Source organism: Seriola aureovittata, chromosome 2, assembly GCF_021018895.1.
Source record: "Seriola aureovittata isolate HTS-2021-v1 ecotype China chromosome 2, ASM2101889v1, whole genome shotgun sequence".
In the NCBI taxonomy this organism is placed as follows: domain Eukaryota; kingdom Metazoa; phylum Chordata; class Actinopteri; order Carangiformes; family Carangidae; genus Seriola; species Seriola aureovittata.
This window is the reverse complement of record NC_079365.1, coordinates 11796179-11810740: the sequence shown is the minus strand read 5'-3', so window position 1 is coordinate 11810740 and position 14562 is coordinate 11796179. Positions and strand designations below refer to the sequence as shown.

Genomic DNA, 14562 nt, shown 5'->3' with positions numbered 1-14562 from the left:
CCGTGTTTTGTTATCAGTAAAGAAAAAATATACATATAAAGACAAAAACTTTATTACAATCATTACATACAGTAGTATAGAAATACATAAAGATGAATTAATTGTTCAAGTAAAATTACTCCTCTGACTTTCCAGTGGAGAGAAGTTGCTCCTCTGACATCTGTTGAGAAAGCTGCAGGTCTACGGAGGCAGAGAAGAAGAGATAATAAATCTGAATGTCCTGACACAATCACATTTTATCAGCTTAGGGGAGCTGCTGTACGCAACAGTTTGTTTTCAAGCCTCCTCACCTGAGTCTTTGTAGTCCACCCTGGTGAGGAAGAGGCCATGGGCTGGAGCAGCCATGTTGTTTGGGTAGGCAAGAGAGTCCTGAGCCTCCAATATGCCCATAAGCTGGGGCAGTGAGAGCTTCCCCTGGCCTACTGCCACCAGGGCCCCTGTCATCCTCCGCACCTGGAGCATAGGGTAAAAGCAACACATTTTAACATACACTGATAATACCACAGTATCAGTGGGAAATAGATTTGACACTTTTAACATTTTAGGCTGAATGATCCTTATTTATGATCCATATTTTTCAGTCATCACCAGCAGATGGCAATACGTACTCACAGTGAACTGCAGCACAAACACACATAGGGACATTAACAGAAATATATCAGGTATTTTTAAGAAATTGAGGAGATTTAAAGGAAACACACCTGTCTGTAGAGGAAAGACCTGCTCCTAAAAGTCAGTTCCCAAATCGGGATGTCCCTGAAAAAGAAGAACTACTGTTAAATTTTCTTAAACGGTAAGTGCATAGTAAATAAGTACTAATATACAGTCATTTAAAATCACCGCAGTTTATTTTTTTGTGGTGTCTGCATAATGGACGAAAGGTGCCCAAAGGCTTTAAGGCATATCCTCAACACTTCTCATGAAACGTTACATTAATAACATCAGTTGTTGAAGGCATGAAGTCTACTTGGCATCACTGACTGAATGTGCCATAATACAGAAAGGTTAAATATTGCCAAAGGGTTTAAGTGTCACTTCACAAGCAAAAACTATCATCAATGCCTGTTAGATGCGATACAAAAATTTTCGGTTGCTATATGGGAGGAGAAAAAACTAAATTAAATGTTTCTTTAAAAATGTATTTCCCTGGACCTGACAAAAATCTAAAATTACTCTTTTCAACTGAAAAAGGCTCCTGCCTCGTGTCTGTTATGTGTCTCTACTTTATCTCTCTTTTGTTACACATTTCAATGCTTCCCTCCACTGTGTAAACAGAGTTGGAGACTGATGTGACATTCATTCTTATGCCAGACATCAGATGAGTCCGCGACTCTCCTCGTGCAAAGATTTGTTAAAATGTCACATGCTGAATACACCACTGCAGCCGAGGCCCAACAGGATTATGTGTAATACCATTGAAAACATGAATCTGTTTTTTTTTTTGTTTTTGTTTTTTTTTTTTGTAATTTGACATTCAATTTTACTTTTTACTGATGCTTGTGGCTTCAGTGTTTAAGTCACAGCAGCCTGTTTCCCCAAATCTGACAGACTTGATATTTTGGGGAGAAAAGAGTGAACTGAGCAAACAGGCACGCAGGAAGAATTGGGTCAAATGCAAATTTGACTCAGCGCTTGCTGTCTGATTACATATGACATGTAAGGAGTGCAGAGACAGATTTATACAGCAGGGCTGTTAGCTTATGGACTCTGGTGAGGGACAATATCTTTTAGATGAGGCTGGAACAAGGCAAATGTTGCAGTCACACATCTGTATCTGTGCATGAGTGTCTTCTCTGACTGATTTCTTGACATGATAATGACAGTAATGACAAAATATAGGCAGGAATATGTGTCACTAGAAACTGAATTTGAATCACACAGATTTTAATCTGAATTCCTCAACTTGAACAGTTGCATTGAAAAACAATCTGAATAGCATAATTTGAAATTGTTCAGAGCTGAATTCCAATGAACTTGAAGCTGAATGTAATATTATGAAATTGAATTGATTTGCTCTGAAACTAAATTTGATCCTCACTGAAAATTCAGCGCTGTATACTTCCACATTCAGGTCTCATAATTAAAAACAGTAAGACCAGGACCCCCCTAGTGGCAGTAGTAGGTAGTGGCACCTCAGTGGCAGCCTGTGGGCAGAGTGGACACTACAGTGACTCGCTATCGGAAAGTGACAAGACGGTCCGGTTGAACTGGGGCTAGCTGGTTAGCATGCTAACTTCAGTAGAAGAAAAGAAGTGATGGAAACAGGAGTCAACACTGGTGTTGCTTTCCACCACTGGAGCCAGCTCTTGGCAAGTAAAGGAATGAAGCTTGATGCTAAACTCACAACCTTTCTTCTAGACTGGTAAGTAAACAGCTGTTAATGCTAACGTTGGCTATGTAGCAACAACAAAAACTTACATCTAGCACCTTTAAGGGATCACCAAAGCTGTTACAGTTAATTCTGAGAGGAACATGAATACCTGTACCAAAATCCAGGGTAACCCATCCAATAGTTGTTGAGTCATTTCGCTGAAAATTGGAGATTTCAAATTAATTTATCGTGAAAATAATTGCAGGTTGTAACCATAGCATTTAAAGGAGAAGGATGTTTAATATTTGGAGCCTATAATAAAGTGCAAGGCAAGTATGTATTGCACAAGGTAGAAGAATGTGAAAACTTAATTCCTACAATACCGTACACGTATATAATAAAATTTAGAATACAGCCAAAGAATTCTGCGATATCCTACCTGTACTTATTACTCAGCCTAAATTATTGATGCTAATTAAATTTACAGTAAGTCCCACCCAGAAGTGAACACAGTCCTACAGTGAATGTACAGTACGGCCACCACAAAGCTCTGAAATGGAAAGCTGTTTACTTATGTATGACAATGAGATCAACCATTTCTGGGGAGGAAAGAAATATCCCATTTTTTCCATGTTGAATGGAGAACAAAGAACTCAGCCTCATATATCACACAGCTGCCTGTTTTAGGATCAAAAATGTAGTTCAACGTTTGGCTTTTCAATAATTCACCACTCAGTTTCTTCTAGTTTTATCACTGTTACTTAGAATAGTGACCCTCATGAAAAAGTAAACATACAACTCAAGTCGCTGGCTTTCCCTAAGGCCAAAACCTGGCTGAGACTAAAGTTAGCCCACATCTGGCCATTCATGAGAATAAAAGAGGGAAACGGTTTTCATTTGGTAAAAAATGCAACAATGGACACTTTAGTGCAAATACACTTTACAATGCATTACAGATCTGTAAGCCTGATCCTCACAGCTTAATGCACCACTTGTGTTGGGGTTAAGGGACTATGTGACATTTAGTCTGAGAGCTGCTGCCCATGTCCATCTTGTGCACCATATTTTCAGGGCAAATAATTAATGCCCATGAAAGTGGTATTTGGCATTCACATCAACCCCCATGGAGGTGTAATCTCACAAAACCCACATGGCCACCCCTCTCTCCCCACACCCACCCCCATCTCTGCTATGGATTATATTGGCTCTTGTCTGAAGTGTATAAACCTGCAATAACACACAGCACATTAATTAACAAAAACAAAAGAGTTTCTACCTGTATGATCTAATGTGTGTCATGAATTCACTTGTCAGATTGCATGAATCAGTTGTCCTATAATGATAGTAAGTAAGTACTTGCTATGATGCACCTTTTGTTGCTTTAATGATAAAAAAACATATTTTGCAGTGATGTGTATAATTTTAGTCAGTTAAGGACGAGCTGCTCTGAACTGGATATGATTCAGTTCTCACACACACTTCAGTTTGTCAACAGTTCATTTGGAAAAGATGAGATTTGAGTGTGTTTGACCTGTGATTCACATCAAACACTCCACTGACTGACTGAAGCTTGAAAGGAAGATTTTCTAGGCTGTACATGTAGAGCTGGCTGATTGGAGTGACTGTAAATGATTCAAAACTTTTGGCCAACTTCTTCAGCAGCAGTTGACGCAAGATGCAGAAACAAGATCGAAGAAGTGGAAAAACACATGTATAATTGCTTTCTTTCCCATTTTTTCCCTCTGATTTGGAATAATCAGTTCCCCTGTCACCGTATTATTGCTAACTCCACTGTTGGCTGCAGACAGCCATGTGTTACCTCTGCTGCTTCTTTTCACCTGCCAGCAATAAACCTCACTGGGATGGCGCAATGGGCTCAGAGTTTCAAGCTCTGCCCCTAAATTTCACCCTGTCCTTGCGGGGGCACCCTCCCACCCAGAATGAGTCACTAAAGATGCTTTGAAACACACAAATAATGTTCCATGTACCTCTGCATAGATTCTTTTAAATAGATAGTTTGACATTTCAGGAAATGCAGTATGTTTATTCACTTTCTTGCTAAGGGTTAGATGAGAAGACTGATACCATTCTCATATCTGACCAATGAATATGAAGTTACTGCCAACACTGGAGAGAGATTTAAAAGGTGTTATGCAGAGTTTGTTTGGGCTGAACAGAACCCGGCTAGCTCGTTTCTCCAGGTTTCAGTCATAATGCTAATGTAATCTGCTGCTGGCTGTAGCTTCATATTTCAAGTACAGACATGATAAGGGTATTGATTTTTCCTTGATTTTTCCCAGAATGTCAAATGTGACAAAGATGAAACTTTGAATCTGTAAATCTTTCTATAATACTCCCATTGTTTCATCCAAAAGCTGCACTAATATATATACAATATAATAACAATGGATATGATGGATAGAGAAATATCAGCTAACTCAGTAGTTCCCCTCAACTAACAAGACGTAGCATTTTAGTGTCTCTCTTTCAGTTCACTGTTTTGGGTTTATGGCCTGCAACTTCACTTCTTCGGTTCACCCTCGCCGCTCTCATCGGCGTCCTTTCTAGCCACAGGAGGCAGCTGCTTTAAGTGAAAAAGCTCTAAACCCACTGGCCAAAACCTGTCTATGTTATACGCTACTAGACAGTTGCAAAAAATATTGATGCACCTTCATCAAAAAAATTAGAGCATGTGCAGATTTCTATAGCTCACCTGTGGAAGTGTGAGTGTGCAAAAGAACTTCCTGGCTGTATGTCGGCCACATCCAGCGTCTTGACTGGGTTTTTAAAAGGCATGTCCGAGCTGACTGCCCTGAAGCTGCTGAAGTTGTGAGTCCCAACCAGCAGGGCAGCGGCCTCACGCATGGCTCCCACATCCAGCTCCCTGATGAGAGACGTAAAAGAAGAGATGTTTTTCTTTAATAAGTGATCGTGAAAAACAATGCATTTTCTATGGGCAACAGACTTTTTAAATAAACTTTGGGAGGGTCATCGTGATATTGCAATTTGACCCGTGAGTGGCCTGCAGTTGGGGTGTAATGTAAGTACGAACTGGTTTCAGGCCTCTGTGTCCCTGTTCGCAAAAATAATTTATATAATATGAAATTTCTGTGGCACAGAGCCACGTGAGAGAGTAGAGCATGTCGACGACCGGCTCATTTGAGGGAGAGAGCGAGAGCGGGCCCGGTGCTCTGATTCTCTACAGTCTCATGCTTCCGTCACTGCTTCAACATGATCTGACAGAGAGAGAGTGAGAGAGAGTGAGAGAGAGAGATACAGCGAGCAAGGAACTAGATGAGTTTGCTGAGTGACTCACTAATTAAAATCTTAATGCACTAATTTAAAATCTTGAAGGGAGAGTTCGCCATGAATGAAGATGTGGCTGAGCGCTGCAAAAAATGACTGAACAGCTCATCTATCTTTCTGTTAAGACGTAACTTTTTTTAAAACAGAAATGTTTGATCTCAGTTCAGTGAATCAGGTTGACGTATATGGCATTAGGAGATTTCAAACAGATTTCCCCAATTTGATCATTTGCTGCTTTTCTCTTTGTTATGTCACTATACGTTGAATATCTTGGCATTTTCAACTCTTAGTCACGTAAAACAGGCAATTCAAATCATCGCTGGTTGGATTATGTTCACATGCAACATTTTTTTGGAAGCAAGCTGCACATGTTTTAATGACAGTGGATTCACAAGGAAGTGGTTGGGGCAGATGGTGAGTGTACAAAAGTGCACAACTGTCACACCAGAGTCTGGGATTGTAACCGTGGTCCTGTCTGTGGTCAGGTTTAGGCAACAAAAGCGCCCTGCTCAGGTTAGGGCTTTGGTTAAATGTGAATAAATATGTTGTGTCTGAAATCACTGTGAATTTTCTCTGCACTGACCAGACCACACTCTTTCCCTAAACCTAAACGTAACCATAAAAAATTTTAATGACGCAGAAGACAAGTGGATATTGTCCAAGAAGATCTGATATTTTGCCAGAAAAGAAATACGTGGTCGTGAACATTACACTCATATTCTCAGTATCAATGTATTTAACGCTTGCATAATATGTCAATTAACAGCACATCCTGATTACATTAATAATGTAATCCAGTCAGTTTAGTTGCAGTTTAGTTGCATATAAACATTATTTCTATAGGGACAGGGTTGTCATGGTGGTGCTTGGGGTTAGTTTATTTGTCATACTATTTACAAAAGCTGGCTATGTTTCAGATTGCTTAGATAATACAATTAATCTTGTCTTAATTAAATCTAACGATTTCAAATATTCTGCTGCGATATTCAAAACATTCTTGAAAAAAGAAAGCCACGCATGATGTCTCCTGTTTCAGAGTCAGATTACTGCACTTGTTCTAAGAAATGCAAGATTTCAAGACTAAATTCAGCATTAAAATAAAGTGGGGTTTAATATTTTTTGCAGCGGGAAAGATGGAGGGGGTGTGATGACGAGGGAAAGGCAGAGCAAAGAGAGAACGGAGAGAGGCTGCTGAGGCAGAGATGCTCAGGGGTGGAAAGATGAGATGGATGCTGAAAATGAGAGAGGGATAAAGAAGCCAAGATGCCAAAGAGAGAAAGAGGGAGGGAGAAGGAGAAGGTTGGGAGAGGGAAAGAGAGTGAAAAAAAAAAAAAAAAACACACATTCAGGGTAATGTGCGTGGGTGTTGTTCTGCATGTGTATAAGCCCGCAGCTTATCTTGCCCTACTTTCCCCCAAAAAGTGGAGAAGAGCAGACAAATGCTCATACGTACACTCTCTGAAATGTGTTTCTTTACGCTCCCTCTGGTCCAACCACAGCTTAAAGAACATTGTCCAGGCTATAAAGCCCCGTCTCTTTCCCTCTTTTTATATCATCCCTGCCTCCTCTCTATCCCTCCGTCTCCTTTGTTTGTTTTTGGGATGTCGACTCAGATAAAACACTTTGTTTGACTGGCCCTAATTTGCAGTTCCGGCATGGCACGTGTGGATTATTCATGTGTTTAACGTGCCATTGTTTCTGCAAGGCTTGGCATGAGTTTATTGAGGGTATGTCTGTAGGTGTGTGTGTGTGTGTGTGTGTGTGTGTGTGTGTATAGGAACCTACTTGTTAGACTGAGCTTGAGTCTGAGCTTGATTTTTATCTTAAAGGGAAATCATTAATTCATTCATCAGAAGTCACATTGAGGGAGAGCCCTAATTTTCAATGTTGCCATGGTACAGACACACAAATCATCACGAAGTATGAACAGTCAGATGAGAGAATGAAGAGAGGGGACGATAACTCACGTGTTGCGGAGGTTCCAGCACAGATTGTGGTCTGTGAGGGGAAGTAGAGAGTGTTGGGAGATTCCCAGGGCTATCCGGTAGACGTAGGTACGAGACTTGGCATTAAAACGGGCGTGGAAGTCAACAGGCACACGGTGGGCACGTGTGATCCTGGAAAAGAAGGAAAAAGGGCGGTTGGAGTGAAAGCTAACATCCATTCAGGCCTGAAAAGCTTTAAACGCCTGAAACTGTAATGAGCAGGAATTTCTAATTCCTAGTATTCATCAATACAACACGCAGCTAAGGCTCTGCACAAAAGTGCCCTGATGTTTTATTGTGGTATATTAAAAAAAAGGGACACTTAAAAAAAACACTGAAATAAATGTTACACGTTTGATATTCAGACAAAAACTCAACAACAAACCATGTTTCAGACTGACTGAAGTCTCCAGACACAGATGGTGCTCATGCTCACATTCTGTAATGCCAGCAAGAAAAACTGTGCATAAGTCATTGTCCAAAATGCCAACGTTGCAGCTTTTTAAACAAAGGCACACCCGTTGTCAAAGAGCTAAAATGGCTGCCAAGAGCCCTGAAGAGCCAAGCGCTTATGCTCACACAGTTAGCATCACAACAGACTGAGGGGCCGAGGCTCTTTGATGTCATTCCAGCAGGGGTACCGCTAACAGTGGACACTTCCTGTGTTGTCTGTGCGCACAGAGGCACACGGGCAGAGATGGATCATAAAATAACTGTAATGCACGCAGGAAAAAAATTCCTTTTATGATGAAATCAATCAGCGTGGATCAATTCATGAGTCTGAATGAATTCTTACGGTAGACTGAAGAATGTCACTGGCATTTCTGATCAGAGCTCTACTCATGTACTTGAATCGCTCTTTACCTGTTTGACTTTGTGCGAAGCATTGCTGAAACAATAAACCAAACTGTGAGGGGTTTGAATATATTTTGGACGTGTAGCTAAATCTTTTTGTGGTTTCCAGCTCTTGTGATAATTGAGTGTAAGGGACTGAGTGAGAATTCATAGCTGGTGCTGCAGCAATCAACATTTAATCTGTAAACCTTTTGAAATTGTTAAATAACTTACTGGCAGTCTTTATGGAAATATGCTATTTCTATACAGATAAATGGCACATGGTAAGTCATTCCTTCTTTACTTCACAACAATTCAGTGTGTTTTTTTTAAAACAATCTGAAAATATTGAAATGTAAAGGGCATTTTACAGATGGAATGTAAATTCCCAATAACAATTTTAAAAAAAAATCATGTCTTTATAAATAGTAAGCCCACGCATAAAGCTGAAACATAAAGATATGGGAGAAGCGTATCAGGGTTGTTGTTGCAGCCTTTCCTTTGTAAATGCTCTAAATTATAACAACGTGTTCAGTGGTCAAAGATGTATTGCACAGTAACAACTGGGAAATCCTTAATGCGTACATCTGTAAAGTGAAAGAACAAAGAGCTGCAGCCAGCTGTGCCAGTCTGACTGTCACTGCACAAAGCACACTAGCACCGTATTGTGTTCCTCCACACATGCCTGTGCCTGCACACAGTATGCAGTCATGCATGTGTATGTTTTGTGCATTAGAGAAAATGGGAGATAACAAGCGATAGGTGCGTGTAAGCATAGTGGAGGATGGAACAATGCTGATCAAATATACACATCACATGTATGTACACATGCATGTGCAGTCTAGGTGTGTGTGTGTGTGTGTGCCTGTGCACAGTGAAAGAAACTAGGTTACGTTTCCAGGGGAGGAGATTCGGTGTGACACGTGGCAGAGGAAACCCTTGCGTCTGCCTCCAGCGCCTGCTCCAATGTGAAGTGACAGCCTTCGCCTGGCCCCCAAACCACACACACACACACACACACACACACACACACACACACACACACACACACACACACACACACACACACACACACACACAAAATTTTCATAAGCAATGTACAAAGCATGGCCTCACACATTTGGAAACAGAGGCTTTGTTTGGCATGGCACCATTTTGCTATTCAGCAGTTTCCCCTTATGGGAAAGAGGCTGTTCATTTTAGGCTAATTGAAGTCAATTTTCACAGAAAGACGAGTGAAGGCCAAGCAGAAGAGACATTTCTTTTTTACTTACAGTGTGCAGTCTATGTTTAAATCTTGCTGTGACTCTCTATCTCAGGAAGCAGCAGACCGAAGCTACAATTGTGATTGCTGCTGTAACAAAAACTCTTTTAGGTTGCATTTAAGTAAGATGTGAAAAGATGGTTCTGATCTGAACTTAGAGAGTATGTCTTTAAACCGTACTGAGAACAAGACGTGTGTATATACTGACTGTTTCTCAGCAGGTTTCACATACTAATCATGATGGTAGTTTCAATTTAGCTAGATGTGCGTGTATGTGCGTGTTTGTGTGTATTAACAGATGCTACAGACCATAAAGCGGAGCAGGGATGATCCTTTCTAACCTTCTCTCTGCAGGTCTACGGATTAGTGGGATGTTTGGAGCTTTCTTTACCTCCCGCCCCTCTCTCACTGACTCAGGCTCTCTTTATCCCTCACTATCCGTACCTCAATCTCTCTCCTTCGCCCTTGTCTCACACAGAAAGGCTGCTGTCTGAATATCACAGAGCATCACAGCAGACCAAACCAAAGTAGTCATAAGAAACTGACGGTGGGTTTTGAATAATGCAAAGATGTGTGCAGGAGCGATTTTAAAAAGAGGCGGTGGAAAAAAACAAACACCATCAACCAGGATTTGAAATATTCACATACAGCCCTATTTTAAAATGTATTTTTCATTGAAAGGCTCAACAAGTGACCTAGTGACATTTCACCAAAGCCAAACTGTATGCTGCTAACTGTTGGAGCAGACATTAAGCTGAGTCATCGCCACACAGATCTACTGCTGTTTGTGATTTATTGCTGGAGGCATGTCCTCAGGCGATGCATGCTTTGTTGTATAAATGTGAGGATAAATGTATGGATGGATGTTTTCCTTTTTGTGCGCTTTAAAGTTTTAAACACAGTGTAAAACAATGTTTTTTTTCTACAGAACAGCTGTCTTCATTTCTCTCTTCAAGAGTTGCAGGGAGTAAATAAGTTAAATACACAAATATTGTATTTAAACCAACTGCATTAAAATATATGAATCTAAATATATATGCATTAATATTCACATAAATAGACTGTGTCAATTTGTCAATTCTTCGACAATACAAGGGCAAACATAACATAATCAGATGTTTCGGATTTGATTTTGATAATGGGATGATTCTGGAGGGGGGTTACAGAGGGTATGTACATGACGTCAATGTATGCAGAGGTTGCCATGGATACTCCACGCAAAACCCTGCATCTGACACTGTATTTAAATGGGAAAAAAACATGGAAAACACAGTTGAAATGAGCCAGAAAGAATTCAGGCAGCTTCTTCTTTTTTTTTTTTACAGGACGAAAGAGAAGTGATACTTTCTAAGAGCATGTGTAAATGTTATCATAGCACATGAAACATCTCAACCAGAATGAGATATAAAGTCCTTGTGATTTTGATCAGGCTGAAAAGTAGGAACTGGTGTCTATATTCCCTCAGGCATTCATCACATTACAAACACTGACATTTCTATCATGAGAATAACACAGCTTGTGTCTAAACGTTTGATGTCTCATTACTTGAATTAAATATTCAGACAAATGAGCACTATGATTTCATATGACAGAGATAATGTGTTATTGTTGTTCAGTGGCTTAATTGTCTCATTAAGACACACAGCTCAGTAGCAAAACATCACTAATGTAGTCATAGAAACTTAATGCATTCACTAAAATGATGAGAAAAAGTTCTTGGGAAAAAAAATTAACTTCCCAGCTAAACTAAGATGTTTTCAGATGAGAGTGGCAGGCTTATGTAGAAATGTGTCCAGATTGTACAATCTGAATGACCCTGTGTTACATACGAGATTCACCTGATTTGTTCAGTCTTGAGGTGGAAATTCAGGGCCTCAACGAGAACGTCCTCAGGAAATGGTGGCTTGTTTTTGCGCTGGAGGTCAAAGTGGGCGGAGTTAGAGAGGGAATGGACGCCTGTGTCTGTCCTGCTGGACACTGACAGAGATACTGCGTTGACGGGCTTCAGGTTCCTTATTGCATCCTGCTCAAAAACAAAGAGAATATCAGAGAAGTAAAAAGCTGCAGGTTGTTATATTGTAAAAATGTAGTCAAGTTAAAAAACTTAAAGAAGTGAAACCATCGTAGTTTAGACACAGATAAGTTACAGAGGAAGAGTGTCAAGTAGAGCTGCAAACAGCTGTATGATGTGACTGAGGAAGTCTGTCATCCTCTTTGCTGTGTTATCTGAGCTTCCCCTGAGTGAGCACTTTTTGCTAATATAGTTTTGGTAATTTTTACATTTTTATTAGATAGACGGTAGAGAGCTGACAGGAAATGAGGGGAGAGAATGATTGGGAGGGACATGCAGCAAAGGTCTCTGGCTTAATGTGAACTGGGGAAATTTCGCTTCATTGTCGACAGCTTAACCCTTGGACCAAAAGGTTATTAGGTACCACTGAAGACATTGTATGCTGTTAAGTCAGTGAGTATCCCTCAGTCACTTATTTGCCCGACTTGTGCATGTGTCCTCCCTTCATATTTAATGCTCTCCAATCACCAAAATGCAGACTGATGAGCTGAGCTGAATGAGCTCCTGTAACCACTGTGTAGTTGAATCCTTATCATTGTTCATATTTGTCATTTTATCAAACAAAACTGAGCTTTACAAAACTGACCACCACCCGCACAAAGCTGACACTGTGATGTTGAAAGTGTCGACACCACTGATGGACGCTTAAGTTTGTGCTCCGAAGAAGTAAGCACAAATACTGTTTACATATTTACAGGCTATTGAACTGAATTACATTGTGTAGAGAGATGTTTCTATTATTTAGCCAGGCTTGTTGATATAAATGCGGTGGACAAAATAATAGAAAGACCTTTCAGTTCAGCGCACCACAGCCTCCAAAAAAACCCATACGACAGTTTCAATAAAAACTATTACAACCTTCATGAAGGGAGGATTTATTACAGGGCTGCTGCATTAGACTGTACAAGTGTGAATTACGTGTACCTAATAAAGTGGACACTGAGTGTAATTCACATAGAAACTAACTTAGTAGCTATGGCACAACCTGCCTGTCTCCATGCATTTATGAGTATAACTTTACGCATACAAATGTTATGTATTATCAATCTTAAGATAACATGGTTTTCATAAGGGGAGCACAATTAATCGAAATATAGTATCGCAATATGGCCGAGTGCAATATCCAAATCACAGGAGCTGGAATTTTTTTGAGAATCAAAATGTGTCACATTGTTGTGCATTGTTAGCATCATAAACGTTGTAGTGCTACAGAGATGTCCCGGCCTACAAATCATATTCTCCAGGCATAAAGGAACATGTTTGTTTGGTGCAAGAGCCAACAAAAATCACATCATCATTTCAGTGAGAATGAAATGCGAAAACAACTATTCCAACTGAAATCTCATATTGCAATATCTGCCAAAAAAATCGCAATATGATTTTTTTTTTTTTGCATATCGTGCAGCCCTAGTTTTCATGCATTCATCATGAACCAGACTAAGAACACAATCTGCTGAAGCAACTTTACAGCAAAGGGCACATCAGAATAACATTTTCAGTGTATTGGATGATATGAACTTAATGACTTAGTTAGCTTGTTTTATGGTTTGCAAGACACGAACTGATTTTGGAAAGAAGGAAGGAATAAAGCAATGCACACTGGAAGATATAATATAATAATTTCGTCAAAAACCTCACCTCCAAGTGGTTCTGGACCCCTTTTCTCTCCAGCTGATGTGGAGGCACTCTGACTGCACCACTGCAGATGTAATAATTATCAAATAATTAACAGTTAATTATTTTATAGAATAGGACACATTAAAATGTAATAACTTATCCTGTAGTGTGACCTACCTATATTTTGTTCCAATGTATTGAAAAAATATGAGGTAACGTGCACAGGTATGCATGTTCTCTCCAAATGTCTGACACGTTTTGATCATGTTGCTGGTGTTCGCAACAGTGACACGTTACATCTTTAAAAAAAAAAAAAAAAAAACTTTTTATGGGTCAAACTTTCATATCACAAACATCGCAGCTTTGACTATAGTCCCAGTCTTTATGTAGAGGTCGACTTTCACAGACCTCTGCGGAAGCACTCGTGGTTGGACCCAACAGTTGCGCCAGGCTACAGCAGAGACAACACAGCAGCTAGAGCGTCGACACGACCCGCGTTTCCGGGTAGGTTGTATTTGTAGTCCGGAAGTACGCCAAACACTCCACTATCAGCCCCTCCGTCATTGTAACAACAGCGCAGGTTAGTACATTGCTTTAGTCAGTATTTTATACTTAATATCATCTCCATAAAATAACCCACATAAACGCACCGTGTCAAATAAACACGCTGGGATATTTAGCACGTCACACAAGTTAACGACAGATGCACATCCAGGGTCCGGACATCTTTTTTAACATGTTTGACCACAGGCCGCCCGAACAGCATGGCTGCTGAATGTATAGTGTGTTACGTCTATGTTCATCTATATACAACAAATGAACTGCAGATATAAACGTTAATATACTGTATAGCTTTAGGTGCAGTGACAACTTCTTCTATCCATGCCGCGGTCCATGCTGTCGGTCCCTTTTTGTTTGCGTCATAATCTACAGAGGGTGTGTATGTCGTCATCCACGACTGGCCAGTTGCAAAAGCATCTGCTCTGAACTCATTGAAGCCAGAGACCTTATAATGTAGTGGAGATGGGTTAACTGTGAGTGGACTAAAGCCAGTCAACAAAATCATCAGATCCACATGAATAAGAGGAAGAACAGACAATTGATATTAATCTCATCCTGTTGAATAAAATCTCAGCCTGATAATTACACTGAATTTCTTATCGTTTCATTTCAT

At 40.1% G+C, this 14562-nt stretch overlaps 1 protein-coding gene across 4 annotated transcripts; it reads right to left on the bottom strand.

Annotated features, from left to right (window-relative positions):
- Positions 1–36: 36 nt before the first annotated feature.
- On the bottom strand, positions 37–14326 carry pusl1 (pseudouridine synthase like 1). Of its 4 annotated transcripts, none has more exons than XM_056365158.1 (9): positions 13797–14326; positions 13566–13687; positions 13410–13470; positions 11539–11723; positions 7585–7734; positions 5025–5195; positions 702–756; positions 291–453; positions 37–180 (listed from the first exon to the last, which is right to left on the bottom strand). In XM_056365158.1, exons 2-9 carry the CDS (start codon positions 13652–13654, stop codon positions 116–118), a joined length of 939 nt encoding a protein of 312 aa, XP_056221133.1. In that variant the 5' UTR covers positions 13655–13687; positions 13797–14326; the 3' UTR covers positions 37–115. The 4 variants fall into 4 exon arrangements, with proteins under 4 accessions (XP_056221133.1, XP_056221142.1, XP_056221150.1 ...); XM_056365167.1 differs by having other exon boundaries at positions 13566–13943; positions 14039–14326; XM_056365175.1 differs by having other exon boundaries at positions 13566–13933; positions 14039–14326.
- Positions 14327–14562: the final 236 nt, after the last annotated feature.